Below are 15,355 nucleotides of genomic sequence, written 5' to 3' on the forward strand. Positions count from 1 at the left end.
TATAGCCGTTATAGTATCAATCCAGTCAAGTAAAAATAACATTTTCCTGTCCATGCTTTCTCGCTCCGACATTGCGTAGAAACATCATTCCAAACACGCCCAGCTGAGAGAGAGAGAGAGAGAGAGAGAGAGAGAGAGAGAGAGAGAGAGAGAGAGAGAGAGAGAGGCGACGACGAATAAAGAATAAACGAATAATCATCGAATAGATGATCGAAACGAATCTATCGTAAAATCAAGCAGGTACAGTATACAACGTAACAAGTGGCATCTGTTGCGTGTCGTCGATTTAAGTGCTACGAAACACTCGACTACTTGGCACATTTCCAATTGGCATCTTGTCGAGAATAACGAAATTTACAGCGCACCAACTTCCCAGCTTCGGTGGTTTGCATTTTTTCCAATTTCGTCGATTGCCTTTCGATTGCTGCCTTTTGTTCCCATCATAGGCAATGCAAAGGGCGCTATTACGTTATTAGATATTCGATGGAAGAAATTTGAACGCGCGTTCTCGCAGATGCACCGCAACTGACAAATTGCGACAGGATATTCCATCTCTGATCCAATACTGGTCTGTTCGGTTCGATTGTATTCTCGGTTAAAATTCCAACCCCTCGCGCGATTCTCCATGTCAAGATGAAACGACAGGAAAACGACTAAGAGATCGTCCGCCCTGACGGACGTTTCTAACTCGTACGAGTGTGTATTCTAGACACACGGATGTGCGATTGGTTGTGTCAGTTAATTTCGCTTGTTATTTTCTACGCGAAATTTCGGCGACCTGATTGTTACGACGATCGATAATACTCGTAGCCCTCGGCTAGCGGACGGTAACGTTACGGTTACAGGACGGACTTACCGACTCTCTGGACGTATCGTTCGCTTCTCCTTTCCTTCTTTGCATTCTATAAGATTCTATAAGAAACCTATGACTGCTTCTTCGTGAATAATTCAACTTGAAAGAATCGAATCGACATCCTCGTACAGTTCTTTCCGTGTGCTCTATTCGACTGTTCCATCGTTCGACTGTGCGACACGTACCATGTTCGTCGTCGTACAAAATGCTCCCGGGTATGTTTCCCCGTATAGCGCGAAATCATTGCCCGGTACCGCGAGGTCTGCTGCACTCGTTTCAAACATAATCGTTATCGTTACGTCTGATTCGGCAACGCCAAACTTGAAGCAAAGTACGCACGTTCAAACAAGTATATGTGTATACCCCTTATCTTATCAATTGCATTATTCTCGTATTTCGTTGCATCGTCGAGTTTCGTATCCTTCACGGTTCCATGTCCAACTCGGACTCGCTGTGCCATTTACCAAACTTTTCGTTGAATCGATCGAAACGGCGATAACAGGGGAACTATAGAAAACACTCGAGCGTCTAGCTCTAGAAGCATGTATCGCGGACAGCGGCGATTAATCGCAAAACTCTGCTGTTGCGTCGCTCTACCGAACATTAAAAAAACAGACAAACTAGAAGAGAGAGCCGAATAAGAAAGATCTGTCGACTATCGCGGTGTTGGAATTCGGAATTGGATTTTTTCCGATTCGACTTTCTAACAAAACTAGACGATACGTAAACGATTGTCGTTTAGGCAACCCAATCGCAAACAAGTTTTGCAAAGCGTAAACGGTATTACTCTTTCTCGACAAACCAATTGATCGAGAATTCCAGGTTGTTTGGTTGGTTCGGCTCAGAAAGTATCCTGTATCGGTGTATATATTTTCCTATACTTTCTTCCCTCACTGCAGCGTTGCTCTTATCTAATTAAAGAGTCTTCCCTTGTGGATCTTCACCGTTCATCGTTCACCCTTTCCATTAAGTCGTATCTGTCAAAGTGTAACGAAGCACGCGCAACCTCGATAATCCGATATATAATAATCGAGCATTTATTAATAACGATAAACCGCTAAGGTGACAGGACAAGATCTCCCTCTTTCGACGTGACCGCCGACACGTATCTACGTACATAGATAAGTAGATTTCCATTGCAACGTTAAAATCGAATGAAAGCATACGAAGCAATTCTGAAGTTGGTGGCTCATAGGAAGGAGGTCGAGATAGATAGAGAGATAGATAGATAGATAGATAGATAGATAGATAGATAGATGGATGGATGGATGGATGGATGGATGGATGGATGGATGGATGGATGGATGGATGGATGGATGGATGGATGGATGGATGGATGGATGGATGGATGGATGGATGGATGGATGGATGGATGGATGGATGGATGGATGGATGGATGGATGGATGGATGGATGGATGGATGGATGGATGGATGGATGGATGGATGGATGGATGGATGGATGGATGGATGGATGGATGGATGGATGGATGGATGGATGGATGGATGGATGGATGGATGGATGGATGGATGGATGGATGGATGGATGGATGGATGGATGGATGGATGGATGGATGGATGGATGGATGGATGGATGGATGGATGGATGGATGGATGGATGGATGGATGGATGGATGGATGGATGGATGGATGGATGGATGGATGGATGGATGGATGGATGGATGGATGGATGGATGGATGGATGGATGGATGGATGGATGGATGGATGGATGGATGGATGGATGGATGGATGGATGGATGGATGGATGGATGGATGGATGGATGGATGGATGGATGGATGGATGGATGGATGGATGGATGGATGGATGGATGGATGGATGGATGGATGGATGGATGGATGGATGGATGGATGGATGGATGGATGGATGGATGGATGGATGGATGGATGGATGGATGGATGGATGGATGGATGGATGGATGGATGGATGGATGGATGGATGGATGGATGGATGGATGGATGGATGGATGGATGGATGGATGGATGGATGGATGGATGGATGGATGGATGGATGGATGGATGGATGGATGGATGGATGGATGGATGGATGGATGGATGGATGGATGGATGGATGGATGGATGGATGGATGGATGGATGGATGGATGGATGGATGGATGGATGGATGGATGGATGGATGGATGGATGGATGGATGGATGGATGGATGGATGGATGGATGGATGGATGGATGGATGGATGGATGGATGGATGGATGGATGGATGGATGGATGGATGGATGGATGGATGGATGGATGGATGGATGGATGGATGGATGGATGGATGGATGGATGGATGGATGGATGGATGGATGGATGGATGGATGGATGGATGGATGGATGGATGGATGGATGGATGGATGGATGGATGGATGGATGGATGGATGGATGGATGGATGGATGGATGGATGGATGGATGGATGGATGGATGGATGGATGGATGGATGGATGGATGGATGGATGGATGGATGGATGGATGGATGGATGGATGGATGGATGGATGGATGGATGGATGGATGGATGGATGGATGGATGGATGGATGGATGGATGGATGGATGGATGGATGGATGGATGGATGGATGGATGGATGGATGGATGGATGGATGGATGGATGGATGGATGGATGGATGGATGGATGGATGGATGGATGGATGGATGGATGGATGGATGGATGGATGGATGGATGGATGGATGGATGGATGGATGGATGGATGGATGGATGGATGGATGGATGGATGGATGGATGGATGGATGGATGGATGGATGGATGGATGGATGGATGGATGGATGGATGGATGGATGGATGGATGGATGGATGGATGGATGGATGGATGGATGGATGGATGGATGGATGGATGGATGGATGGATGGATGGATGGATGGATGGATGGATGGATGGATGGATGGATGGATGGATGGATGGATGGATGGATGGATGGATGGATGGATGGATGGATGGATGGATGGATGGATGGATGGATGGATGGATGGATGGATGGATGGATAGATAGATAGATAGATAGATAGATAGATAGATAGATAGATAGATAGATAGATAGATAGATAGATAGATAGATAGATAGATAGAGAGAGAGAGAGAGAGAGAGATAGATAGATAGATAGATAGATAGATAGATAGATAGATAGATAGATAGATAGATAGATAGAGAGAGAGAGAGAGAGAGAGAAAAGAAAGAAACAATCGTCCTAATAATCGTTTATTTCTGCAATAGGTTTCGTATCGCGTTTATCGTTCCCGCGTCTGCTCCCGTCTCTGTTGTACTTATATAAGTACACATGGAAACGCGCCGGATCGAGTCGGTTCTGTTCGGCTCGGTTCGTGCGATTTCGTGGTGTTCCGTGATGTTTCGTCGCGCAACTCGATTTCTACATGTGACCGTTTCGGTAAACAAGAAAAATATCTGAGACAACAGTTACGATAATAAAAGTTGGAACGGTGGTGGTACTGTTGCACGCTAATCGGATCAATCTTCCTTATTCGAGCAACTTGTCGTGACTGCGCAATTTGCACTATACGTTGCACCGCGTAACAATCATCAACCGGCTATGAATAGGATTTTGGTTGCCGTCGGGTGGCTGTTCGTGTTTCCGCAGCTCTCGCAACAGGTAACGACAAGTTCAAACTAACGAGTTTCATCGAAAAGGAAAGGTGCGTCGGAACATGCATACGTTCGATCACTGTTACAGCTAGTAGAGGAGAACGCGGACGATCACTATGTCGCGGCAGTGGTGGAATTCTCGCCTCGTCTAACGAAGAATAACGGCTGGGTAACTGTCAAGGAAAACGCGGAAACGTACGTCGAATATATAGAGAAAGCGAAACAACAGGTGAGACTCGAATTCAAATAAAATCCTTTCTATTCGTTGTTCGGGTTTCGTGGATTTCGTAGGAAGCCGACATCATAGTATTCCCGGAGGATGGTTTAACGTCGGTTTACCTGCCGGACAAATCGGAAATGGATTCCTGGGCGACAGTTGTACCCTCCCCCGTTGAAGAACACGTTCCGTGCACGCAGAATCGAACAGGTGTTAGCGAAGTAAGTTGCGAGGACAGCTCGCGTTACGAGTTTATCGAACTCTTTTCCATAAACTTTTCGATCGATCAATCGTCAAATATAATTATTCGTTCGACACGATTCGTTATCGACATATACGCAGGCGTTCAAACTGTTATCGTGCGCCGCACGCAATCACGGCATCTATGTGGTGGTAAACATCGCCGAAAAAGAATGCTGCGATCCCAACTCCGACACGGAGAAGCCGTCTGCAAACGCAACGCGTTATCACAACACCAACGTGGCGTTCGACCGAACTGGGAAAGTAATCGCTAGGTAATTGCTCTTACGAATACACGTTTCGTCAACTGTGTCCATCTACGACTATCCGCTTCAACTGCCGTATAGGTATCGTAAAGTGAACCTCTACATGGAAGAACAATTCGATACGGTCGAACCGCCGGAAATCGTTACCTTCGACACTGATTTCGGTGTGAAATTTGGCACATTTATCTGTTTCGACATACTATTCTCGGTTCCGGCTCTTAACTTGACCAGGATCGAAAATGTCACAAACATCGTTTACAGTACCGCCTGGTTCTCCGAATCACCGTTCCTCACGGGTAATTCATCCTACAAGTCTGTCCCCCATTAGCGACCACAGGCGATCCCAGTTTTCCACTGATCTTTTCTTCTAGCTGCTCAAACGCAATACGGCTGGTCTTACGCCGAGAACGTGAACCTATTGGCAGCTGGATATAACAGACCGGAAGTTGGAAACACGGGAAGCGGTATTTATTTGGGTACGTGGGCGTATATTTTATTTATGCGTGAGAGCGTCATCGATGGAAACTCGACTGAGCCGGGATATGGCACAGGCGCACCAGTTGGCTTTCGCTGTGTTTTCTTTACGGTATTGATTAATTACCATCCAATTCTATCGACGAGTAACATATTCGTCGCGAGAATGCGTGCGAGAGGAGTGGATCTTCGTCGGGTGGGTTGTTTCCATCGACGCGCCGCACGGTACCCCGCCCCGTAGCTATTCGCATGTTTACTTACGCGATACTTCCGTTTCACGCGTGCTCCGTCCATCTCTCTGATTTTCCAGGCCGTAACGGGATAGCTGACGCGATCATGTCCCATCAGTCTGGTAACCGACTGTTAGTCTCTCGGGTACCAAAGACGACAGGCTCGAGAAAGACACGGCTGGAACAGACAGAACGAAATTCCGCTGGATGGTCCGACGCTTTGGACAATTGCTACGAAACGAAAAGCAACGGAGAAGCGGTTCAAGGAATTTTCGTGATACGCGACAACATTCGCCCGTTCGTATCCGTTTCCTTGAACGAATCGTCCTCGATCGACGAGACAATTTGTCATCGAGGTTTCTGTTGCAACGTTCGAGCGAACGTTACGAAGCTTGACCCCGACGCACCGTTAAACAACTATCGTGCCGTAGTTTACAACGGATGTCGGCTTTACGGAGCCGAGGTAGAAGCCGATATACGAGCGTGCGCGTTGACGCTATGTTCCAACGATTCGATCGCTTCCTGTGGCGTTGTCGCTCGATCGAACGTTGCTTTCACCGGCATAACGATAACCGCGACGGTCCACGATTTTTCGAGTACTCGCATGCTGGCGATGCCGAGTGTACTCAACTCCTCGTTACTTCCCTTCGAGCATTGGACCTACGATGCGTACACCTCCGACGCTGGAACAAATTTCACGCTCACTTTAACCGAACCTGCCAACGATCTGGCTACTTTTGGCATATACATCAGGGATTTCCGTGACAATCAACCGAACAACGTCACCGAAATTCACGTCCCTTCTGTCATTCTTTTCTCGATCTTGGCGTCTTCCGTCTACCTGCTGGCGAATCGACTCTGACTTTTCTACCAAGCTTCAGCCGAGTCGTGGACACGACGAACGCTAACCAATACATTCACGTACGATCGTTTATCTACCGCAATCTGGAAAGAAACATAACGAAAAATGAAAGACAGTCAACGAAGAGTGCGCGCGTAAGAGTCGCGACGTACGATATTTCGATAGCGACGCAACGATTCGCTGGACCAAGCTTGTCTAAATTGTATCTTGCACTTTTACCTCTTCCCATCGACCACTTGCGGTTAGACAGAACTGCTTACATACCTACTTACACAGTCTCGGCAGCTACTGAAGCAGAGCTAGTGGGGGGACACTGTTTCCGAGTTACCAGCGTCAGGGGAGTGAATTAGCTAGGCATATATACAATAGTTGTCGTACAGAAGTGCACGTCTACGCATACGGCCCATCTTCATCTTTTTACAATCACCTGTTTCCAATGTTTCCAATGTTTCCGAAACAGTCGAATTCTAACCACAATACGAATCGGAGCACGTTCAACCTACGTTCATAGAGACAAATCGTATTGACAAACCAACGGTAAAATGACTCGTCTCGCGATACCGTCTACCAAACTACCTTTCGCGTTGAGTTTTCTTTATTCGAGAATTCGTGCCGCTCACACAGATATACCGAGGATTAGTTTTCAAGAGTACCGCAGAAAAACTGTTCAAGACCCAAACGTGTCGTCCGCGCGAACTATCGATGAACGAAGAACGACGAGTTCTGTATCCTCCTTCGGTATGTCTCTGACCGAATCGTACTATGAAAACAAACAATTGTACCGAAACAAGACGACGAAGGGAAAATAAAGAACCGTCAATTTCATTTGGTTGACAGTTGCCAGTGTCGCTGCTCTTTATGGAATAAAGTCTCACGTGTTGCACTACGTCTCGTTTATGTCTCCATCGCGAGATATTCTAGCCGATGCACAGATAGAAATTAATTTGCAAAATACAAAGGTGGGGGCAGTATCGATTGTCAAGTGGCGAGAAAAACCTATTTTCGTATATCACCGGTAAGATTTACGATAAACAAACTCTCCTGGGTTTTCTTCGACTCACCGTTAGCGCGGTCGTTATTTACCACGGAACACGTTACAGGCCGCAGTCTATCATAGACCAAGAGAAACTCGTGAATCTCTCGATATTAAGAGATCCAGCACGCGACGACGAAAGGACTAAAAGACCAGAGTGGCTGGTCGTGATTGGGATTTGCACGCACCTTGGTTGCATTCCGATTCCCAATGCTGGTATTATACCTGGTGGATTTTATTGTCCGTGCCACGGATCGCACTTCGATGGAGCTGGTCGCGTACGTCAGGGGCCAGCACCTACCAATTTGGAAATACCCCCATACAAATTTCTTCAAAACGATTCCATTCTTGTTGGTTGACGACACCGATACCGCGCGCGCGCGCTGCAATCTCGTCCCTATTATTACTTTTACTCTCCTTTTCTCCGTTTCCTCTTCTTTTATCGCTTAACCCAAGGCTATGTCTAAATCGGCGTCTGCGGACACACACTCTAGTGACCTTCCCCTTGCTTCTCCATACATCTCTACTTTCACCTGTGTATTTGTATGGAACGACGCACACGCATAGAACTGTACAAGTAGCGGGGGAATGCTGTTTCCGAGCTACTAGCGCCAGGGGAATAAATTTCTCTTACCTAACCTATGGGCACACGCATCGCAACGCTATCGCAACTTTCGACGAAGAAGTAACAATCGCGCGTTGCTGTATTCATTCGGAAAACGCACAAGCTTTCACTGTCAGCACCATCTATAATACTTAGCCGACGATACGTAACCCATTTATCAGCACAGGCCACAAACCGAAGATACGAAATATATGTTATCTGTACGTATCCACTATACAGGTCGATTTCCTCTAAAAATATTTGTTTAATGTGTGGTTCGTCATGATAACTCGTAATTCTATGTAACTATTAACACAATTACGTGTGTTTATTTATTGTACGATTCAGAAAACTTCAATTCAGACGTTCCGATGTAATTGAAATATATTTTTCGTCGCACCTTCTACGAATTCTCTATAGTTTTGAGCAGTTTCATTACAACAAATGGACAGATGCGAACGTGGAGTGGGGCGATGAGCGGGAACGAACAAAGGAGGGAAAGAGGAAGGCAACTTTTTAACCACTGGTGTAACTCTTTGTCATATGAGTTGTGTCTGCGGTAACTGATCGCTTGTGTGTTCGTATTTCTTCTGTTTACCGAACCACACGCATACCACAAACAAATTACGTTATGACGCCACCGATGGAAAGGATACAAATTCTGGAAACAATTGAAAAGGACATTATTGTTTGTCTGCAAAGCGCGGGTAAGCGACACTTCTTTGATTAATCGTCAGCGATAACAGATTTTTCAAGATAATGCTATCGACTTTAATCGTTACGTAGGTCAAGCTTTTGTAGAACTTAGCAAAGAAAAATCTAGTTTGAAGCAAGCCGAAGCACAAACTCAACAATTTTTGAAAACATTGGGCCATGTAGAATCAAAATTGAGCGAACAAATCAATTATTTAACTCAAGTTTCGACAGGTAAGAATAATTTACAGATCAATCGAAACAATTTCTGTCGATTCTTCGAATCTTCATTCGTTTCATTTCATTTCTTGCTAGGACAACCACACGAAGGCTCCGGGTATGCGAGTCAAAAGGTTTTACAAATGGCATGGCATAGGTTAGAACACGCGCGAAGCAGAGTGAACGAATTGGAACGTATAAAACACAAACCAAGATAAATAACTAAAATTCTTTCGCTTTCCAACAATGTCCTCCCAGCTCTGACTTTAAATGTAATCCTCGAATCAAAGTGTAAGATGCGTACGGTACGTTTGGTAAATAATATCACAGAATAAGAAACTTACTGAATTTACTTAAATTAAAGGAGAAGACAAAAACAAAGATAGACTCGTTTAAAACATTTATTTACACGTTGATCGATCCTGTGGTAGGAAATTTCTCATCTAAGGAACATTCCCATTACGGCGGATAAATTAAACGACAGTAAAGAATATAAATGTATATCCAACGGTTTGTTTGTTTTTTCAAGAAATGTAACTTGGTTTGGAGAAAATGTCAGGGCATTGCTCCATCTACAACACCCATGCTACGTTTTACTGTAGCGGCTAAAGTAAGTCTAGATCTTCTTTCTTCGTCTAGTTGTTTGGTCAATAAAGACATTTGCGACTGCAAATCTGTCATTTGACATTTTAATGTCTTAACTGTTTCCGATAATGTCCTAAAGACAAAAGAAACGTATGTTGCTGACAGAATTACACGGGAGAGAGTTATCATTGAAAATGATTTACCTGTTGCTACAAAAATCCCAGTCTCCTCTATTGTGCATTAAAGATATCCTGTCACGTGTTTTCTGCGAGCCGTAATCTAATACTGCTGAAACATAAATGCAATAATATAAAATACGACGTTATTATTGTCGATTTAAGATGAGCCCATTTTAAGGAACAATCAACCGATGACGTACGAGTCGATTCTCCAGAGTGCACAGTGAACCGAGCGTTCACAGTAAGGCAGTATGCTTCGATGACCTTTAGTATAATCGCATCTTCTTCAAATTGTCGTTCATCTAGAAACGAAAATATTGATTAGTATATCTATCACCGACCAACAGTATTCCCTCTTTGCGGTAGAGATCGGTCGATATTAAGAATGTGCTTTTAAAAGCAAAAACAATCAACACAGAGAACAATTCTCGTTTCTCTTGTCCCTGCTGTTCTATCTTTGTTGAATGAATGAATTCGTTATCGATATAAGGCGACCAATAAAGTGAAACACACACAGGGAGGAAATACTGCAGAGTATCCGAAAATTCGACTTGAATTTGAAACTCATACTGCACGGTCGTGGTGCGCGTGATAAATCCAATCCCGGATCAGTTTTACCAAATGCCCTGAAAGCGTAGAGTGGAGGAGCTGGACGTAACGAAGCAATACACCAAGCTGTTCTAATCCCTAAAGGCGGGCACTGTTCCGCAATTGATCGTTGTTGTTGCAGTTGTTTCCCGTTCTGTTGACTGCAAACCTGACAAATAAAAAGCAACGATTTTCATACGAGCGAAACATTTCATAAGAATAACGAGCCGTTGCGGTTTGTCGAAATGAAGTTGTTGAAATGAAGTTAAAGTGAAGTTAAAGTGATATTAAAAGCCTCGCCGCGTCAATGTTTTACGCATTTGTGAAATCGAGAAAAAATCACAAACAAATTAACCGACATCGCATGTTCGATCAAGACCGAATCGTATAATGTAACGTATTAGAAAAGCGAAAGCTTGCTTCACACAACATGGCTGTGGTGAAACGGAAGCATACGCTCGTTATACATGTGGAATACAGTATGTAGAATTAGTAAGAAAAACGAGTGAAAATGTTAACTGAACGAAACAGAAAACAGCCATGCCATGGAAGCTTGCCTTGATCCGTGGATCCAGAAAACGGTATAGATTTCTTCAACCACCAGTGAGCGTACAGCCCCGACGTATAGACTCGACTTGGTTCTTCGCAATCGTGTTGCGCGTTCGGTTGGACGACTGGCTTTCTTCCTACTTTTCGTGTAACGGTTCGGTGCGCGTAAGGTATCGGTTGCGTGAATCTTTTAGACGTCATCGGATGCTCGAATTTATCCAGACGCGCGTCAGCCGTACTTGCATTTCCTCCCACTTGCGTCTCGCTGGTATCGTACACGGGCCGGCTAGACAGTTTCGAAATCGAACAACTCGAGGTGGTATCGTCGGCGTTTCTCGATAAATCTGACAGATGCGCACTGTCCCTAGGAGTAGAATCAAACGGTGATGTGCAAATGCACTGATGTTCAAATTTATTTTCGTCGTTTTCACTCTCGTCGAACGAATTTCTTCCGGCTACTCTGACATCGCACTTATTACTGCCGATACAAGTGTACGATTTACAAGAATTGACCTCGGACGAATTTAGACGATAACACTCGACCATTCCTGAGTCCGACGAATGAATACTGGATGCACCGCGTATCTCGCGTTCCGTGTCGAATTTTCGGCGTGCGGACGTCGGCCACTGATATCCACGATTCCTGTCGCACGTCTGAATAACCGACCGATTTCTGGGAATGCCACCGATCGATTGCTCTCGAGCGAGTGCAGCATTCTTCGAACAGTTTGTCGTGAACGTACCATCTGCGAGCCGTCCGTTCGCCTTGCCGGGTCGCTTTCGATATAGATCGCGAGCATTCGATAAAGACAGGGGGAGAATATCTGTGAAACGCGACTCGCAACCAGCAACGTTGCTCGCGTTATCGACAAGAGTGAGAGTGTCGGGTTGGGTTGCGGTACAAGTGAACACGGTAACGGGTAAACTTATGCTGGATTCGCGTGTGCTGTCGCATTCCGGCGCAAGTTCCGTTAAAGATGAACTGTTCGTTATACCCACAGTACTAAGATCGACATCGCCCAACGCATATTTCACCTCGAGAGTTAAGGTCGATTTGCGCAACGTTACTCTTTCAGGGTATCCTTGATTTTCCGCCGTCTCCTTCGCTTCGAAACAACTGCTCGTATCGGAATCGTCCGACCGACATCGGTCGCTCACTTCCATAGGATACAGCGTGTAGGTCGTTACGTTAGGCTTTCGCATCTTCACGTTAGTTAAATCCGGTTTCAGGACATATTGGACGTACAACAGTTTTTTCAGTAGCTCGGCACGTATAACTTTTCTCTTTACCAGCATCGCGAAATATCTAGAAAGGCAAGTGTACGGAGGTAGACTACAACTCACACGTGACGTTGTCGACGATTTTACGAGGCTGCTACTCGCTTGTTCTTGAATCAAAAGTTCGATCCAACGTTGCCGGTCTTCTTTCGAGGTACAGAGCACGAGAATACTTTCGATCATCGGTCCTAAAGGTTTACGACAAACGATTAAACGACTACAGGAGACTTACTTAATCGCGTTGCACCTTACCTGTAATTTCAAAGGCATTTCTAATTTCATCGTTATCTTCTGTCGGAATAATATTGATACCAGTCAACGGAAGCTTCCCCTGAAACAGGAAATTATGTACGTTCATTGAATCTGTTGAAATCACCAGCAAGAAATAGCAAGAAATAGCAAGAAATAGCAAGAAATAACAAGAAATAACGTACCTCGTAAACGAACGAACTCATTCTGGGGCTGGCACTGAGCACCAATAAAGTCGTAGGGAAAAGGACAAAGTATCTGTCTCGACGATCCAAACCTGTCGTTCCACTCGCTAAAGTTACAGATCCAACGTGGAGTATCTCCCCGAGGGAACTCAATTCTTCTCCCTCCCATCCCTTGATACCGCTAGTTAACACTTGGAGGGCCAGTTCGCGTTGCTTTCGTATCGATGCACACTCGTCCTGTGCGATACGATCGACGGGTAATCAAACAGGTCTTGTGCAAAACAGTATAAAAGTTGTTTGAAAAATATCTATTCCATCGAATACGGGACCGCTTACCGCTATTTCTCTGTACACGGATATACTTCGCTGAGTATCTCCTCTGTCGGGATGATTCTTTTCCATGTATCTTTCCAACTCTTGCAGCATCGCAGAATATTTGTCTAATCTTCGAAAAGGTTTACTTAGACCAGTCGTCAAGACTAAAATGCCGGGTGATATTGCTCCGCTATGTTCCATAAATTCATTTAATTCGTCTCTAAAATAGAAAAGCATCGTTGCGAAACAATCACGCGTTACATCGTGAAACACGATACCGAGACGTATAACGAAACGACTGATTTAATCATACCTGTAACGATCTAAAATACACACAGCCCGTGGGTGATTTGCGCAATAAGTAGCATGAATGGATTTCAATTTCGGCGCTAGAGTTAAGAAAACATTGCCGACTCTGGAAGAACAACCTTGGGCTATGGCCGCGTTCAAATTAATAAGCAACCTTTGATGCGCCTCCAAAATTTCATGTATATTACCTGTGAGTTGCTTGTACTCCTCTTTAGTCAATCTACGTTAGAAATTCTTCCGAGTATAAACTGGATGCGAGTTTGTGAGAATATTATACGTCGAGTATACTTACATATTAGCCGATTCTAGGAGAAGTAAGAAATTGTTTATTAGACCTTGAAGCTCTGCTATATTCACTCCTTCGGAGTCGATTATATCTTGTAACACAATGTCACGATTTAATTTTTGATGCGCCGGCGAATCCTGCATTGTTTTCTCTGGAGACATTTTTAAACCGACCGATGGTCCACTGTCTTGGGAGCATAAAATCACAAGTACAAGCTACACGAATCGACGGATGAATAAAATATCTTATCGAATAGCTAGATCGATACCAGAAACTCTGCACTCTTTCACATAATTCGACGGAAACCAGCCTGTTTTGTCGTTTAGCGTACCTTCCCACCAACCTTCGTCGTCCATTTGCATTATCATTATCGTGTCACCCTTCTTAAAGCAAAGCTACAAGAAGGAATATAAAAATGATTATCTTTGAGATGGAAACGCGATAAATGACAACAGGTTTCAGACTTACTTCGTCGTTATTTTTTCCTTTAAAGGAATACAGCGCGGTCACATACTTTGGCGTGTCAGGTTTTGACATGATCGCTGGCTAGAAATGATCAAACCGAAAACTGCCCAAAGAAGTTTGTTACTTTCTTCTGGTTTCTTTGTTGTTGTTTCTCTTTCTCTCTTTCTTTCTGTACGATTCAGCTAAACTTGAAAACGCGATGTACGTTAACGACCTTTAACGAAGTATTCAGCATCCACCGCATTGCGTGTACTCTTAATCTATTTCAGTATCCTATACTGCTATACCGTCGTATCACAGCATGTAGTGGGTTTGAAAATTGTAGCTTTTAATTGTACGTTTAATTTGCCTCTGTGCCTGCTTAATCGAACTCGATTGCGTACGACGAGCGCAACCGTGGTCGGTAGATTTAATTGGAAAATCCGAAAGTAGTCGAGAACGATGTCGAATACAGCAGTTGTACAGGGAACGCAAGTACAGGTTACTTCGATATACGGATGCCTATAATGTGTGACATCTCATTGGAAAAAGCTATTTATATTCTATAAATATAGGTTACTCATAGGTATCGGTATTGGTATTGGGGCACGGGTACAGGTGTAGATACGGGTATAGATATAGGTATACACAAGTGCTTGGGTGTACTCACTCGCGAAATACGTCCGAGCAATCGTCTGACAGCGAATATACGTATGCACGCAGAGATATCCAAGTACTCACTGTATATTTCGTTTCTTCCTAGATTACAAAGGAAATTCTGCGATAGGAAGTCGCGCGATTTCTTTTCTATCGCTGATCGAGGATCAACATCAACATAGCGGTCACATTTTACAGTGGTTTTTACGTAAATACGATCGCAGCGAGCACAACTATAAATAACCATGTAAAACGGTCTGTTCGGATCGGTGCTGGTCGCGAGACACTATATGGACAGGTAGGGAACTGCTAATGTCGGTACATGCTTGAAACAACAAGCAACATTCCCGGACGTAAATAGGAACGGATTTATTTTGCACAGCCGGTTTTTAGCGGCATTGCATTTG

The 15,355-nt window shown here is 44.4% G+C and overlaps 4 protein-coding genes and 1 long non-coding RNA gene across 11 annotated transcripts; 3 read left to right on the forward strand and 2 right to left on the reverse strand.

The window, feature by feature from the left end:
* Positions 1 to 4,068: 4,068 nt before the first annotated feature.
* Positions 4,069 to 8,144, reverse strand: LOC116429868 (uncharacterized). Of its 7 annotated transcripts, none has more exons than XR_004235584.2 (5): positions 7,837 to 7,990; positions 7,203 to 7,274; positions 6,928 to 7,125; positions 5,945 to 6,858; positions 4,069 to 5,634 (listed from the first exon to the last, which is right to left on the reverse strand). It is a non-coding gene; the product is annotated as an uncharacterized LOC116429868 (long non-coding RNA). The 7 variants fall into 7 exon arrangements; XR_012998016.1 differs by lacking the exon at positions 7,837 to 7,990 and adding an exon at positions 7,352 to 7,500; XR_004235583.2 differs by lacking the exon at positions 7,837 to 7,990 and adding an exon at positions 7,997 to 8,144 and having other exon boundaries at positions 6,928 to 7,274.
* LOC143174226 (vanin-like protein 1) lies at positions 4,349 to 7,157 on the forward strand. Its single transcript, XM_076364669.1, has 7 exons — positions 4,349 to 4,493; positions 4,575 to 4,715; positions 4,778 to 4,924; positions 5,046 to 5,218; positions 5,291 to 5,505; positions 5,581 to 5,685; positions 5,994 to 7,157. The coding sequence occupies exons 1-7, from the start codon at positions 4,434 to 4,436 to the stop codon at positions 6,773 to 6,775; spliced, it is 1,623 nt and encodes a 540-aa protein (XP_076220784.1). The 5' UTR covers positions 4,349 to 4,433; the 3' UTR covers positions 6,776 to 7,157.
* On the forward strand, positions 7,318 to 8,167 carry LOC116429867 (cytochrome b-c1 complex subunit Rieske, mitochondrial). Its single transcript, XM_031983286.2, has 3 exons — positions 7,318 to 7,513; positions 7,613 to 7,790; positions 7,876 to 8,167. The coding sequence occupies exons 1-3, from the start codon at positions 7,318 to 7,320 to the stop codon at positions 8,165 to 8,167; spliced, it is 666 nt and encodes a 221-aa protein (XP_031839146.1).
* A 531-nt stretch (positions 8,168 to 8,698) lies between these two features.
* MED11 (mediator complex subunit 11) lies at positions 8,699 to 9,705 on the forward strand. Its single transcript, XM_031983285.2, has 3 exons — positions 8,699 to 9,119; positions 9,199 to 9,339; positions 9,421 to 9,705. The coding sequence occupies exons 1-3, from the start codon at positions 9,044 to 9,046 to the stop codon at positions 9,540 to 9,542; spliced, it is 339 nt and encodes a 112-aa protein (XP_031839145.1). The 5' UTR covers positions 8,699 to 9,043; the 3' UTR covers positions 9,543 to 9,705.
* A 6-nt stretch (positions 9,706 to 9,711) lies between these two features.
* Positions 9,712 to 15,319, reverse strand: RtGEF (Rho-type guanine nucleotide exchange factor). Its single transcript, XM_076364656.1, has 13 exons — positions 14,962 to 15,319; positions 14,316 to 14,813; positions 14,116 to 14,242; positions 13,854 to 14,034; positions 13,566 to 13,781; positions 13,274 to 13,472; positions 12,938 to 13,174; positions 12,756 to 12,834; positions 11,234 to 12,691; positions 10,659 to 10,845; positions 10,289 to 10,390; positions 10,113 to 10,194; positions 9,712 to 10,042 (listed from the first exon to the last, which is right to left on the reverse strand). The coding sequence occupies exons 2-10, from the start codon at positions 14,382 to 14,384 to the stop codon at positions 10,769 to 10,771; spliced, it is 2,643 nt and encodes an 880-aa protein (XP_076220771.1). The 5' UTR covers positions 14,385 to 14,813; positions 14,962 to 15,319; the 3' UTR covers positions 9,712 to 10,042; positions 10,113 to 10,194; positions 10,289 to 10,390; positions 10,659 to 10,768.
* Between the last annotated feature and the right edge of the window lie 36 nt (positions 15,320 to 15,355).

This window comes from Nomia melanderi, chromosome 2 (genome assembly GCF_051020985.1).
Source record: "Nomia melanderi isolate GNS246 chromosome 2, iyNomMela1, whole genome shotgun sequence".
Classification (NCBI taxonomy): domain Eukaryota; kingdom Metazoa; phylum Arthropoda; class Insecta; order Hymenoptera; family Halictidae; genus Nomia; species Nomia melanderi.

Coding starts and splice junctions, on each gene's coding strand:
- LOC143174226 (XM_076364669.1), top strand. CDS start 4,434: ATGAATAGGATTTTGGTTGCCGTCGGGTGGCTGTTCGTGTTTCCGCAG. Junction 4,494..4,574: donor TTCCGCAGCTCTCGCAACAG/GTAACGACAAGT, acceptor TCACTGTTACAG/CTAGTAGAGGAGAACGCGGA. Junction 4,716..4,777: donor TAGAGAAAGCGAAACAACAG/GTGAGACTCGAA, acceptor TGGATTTCGTAG/GAAGCCGACATCATAGTATT.
- LOC116429867 (XM_031983286.2), top strand. CDS start 7,318: ATGACTCGTCTCGCGATACCGTCTACCAAACTACCTTTCGCGTTGAGT. Junction 7,514..7,612: donor GAGTTCTGTATCCTCCTTCG/GTATGTCTCTGA, acceptor TTTGGTTGACAG/TTGCCAGTGTCGCTGCTCTT. Junction 7,791..7,875: donor CCTATTTTCGTATATCACCG/GTAAGATTTACG, acceptor AACACGTTACAG/GCCGCAGTCTATCATAGACC.
- MED11 (XM_031983285.2), top strand. CDS start 9,044: ATGACGCCACCGATGGAAAGGATACAAATTCTGGAAACAATTGAAAAG. Junction 9,120..9,198: donor TGTTTGTCTGCAAAGCGCGG/GTAAGCGACACT, acceptor ATCGTTACGTAG/GTCAAGCTTTTGTAGAACTT. Junction 9,340..9,420: donor TTTAACTCAAGTTTCGACAG/GTAAGAATAATT, acceptor ATTTCTTGCTAG/GACAACCACACGAAGGCTCC.
- RtGEF (XM_076364656.1), bottom strand. CDS start 14,384: ATGTCAAAACCTGACACGCCAAAGTATGTGACCGCGCTGTATTCCTTT. Junction 13,175..13,273: donor CCGTGTACAGAGAAATAGCG/GTAAGCGGTCCC, acceptor CGTATCGCACAG/GACGAGTGTGCATCGATACG. Junction 12,835..12,937: donor TGAGTTCGTTCGTTTACGAG/GTACGTTATTTC, acceptor TTCCTGTTTCAG/GGGAAGCTTCCGTTGACTGG.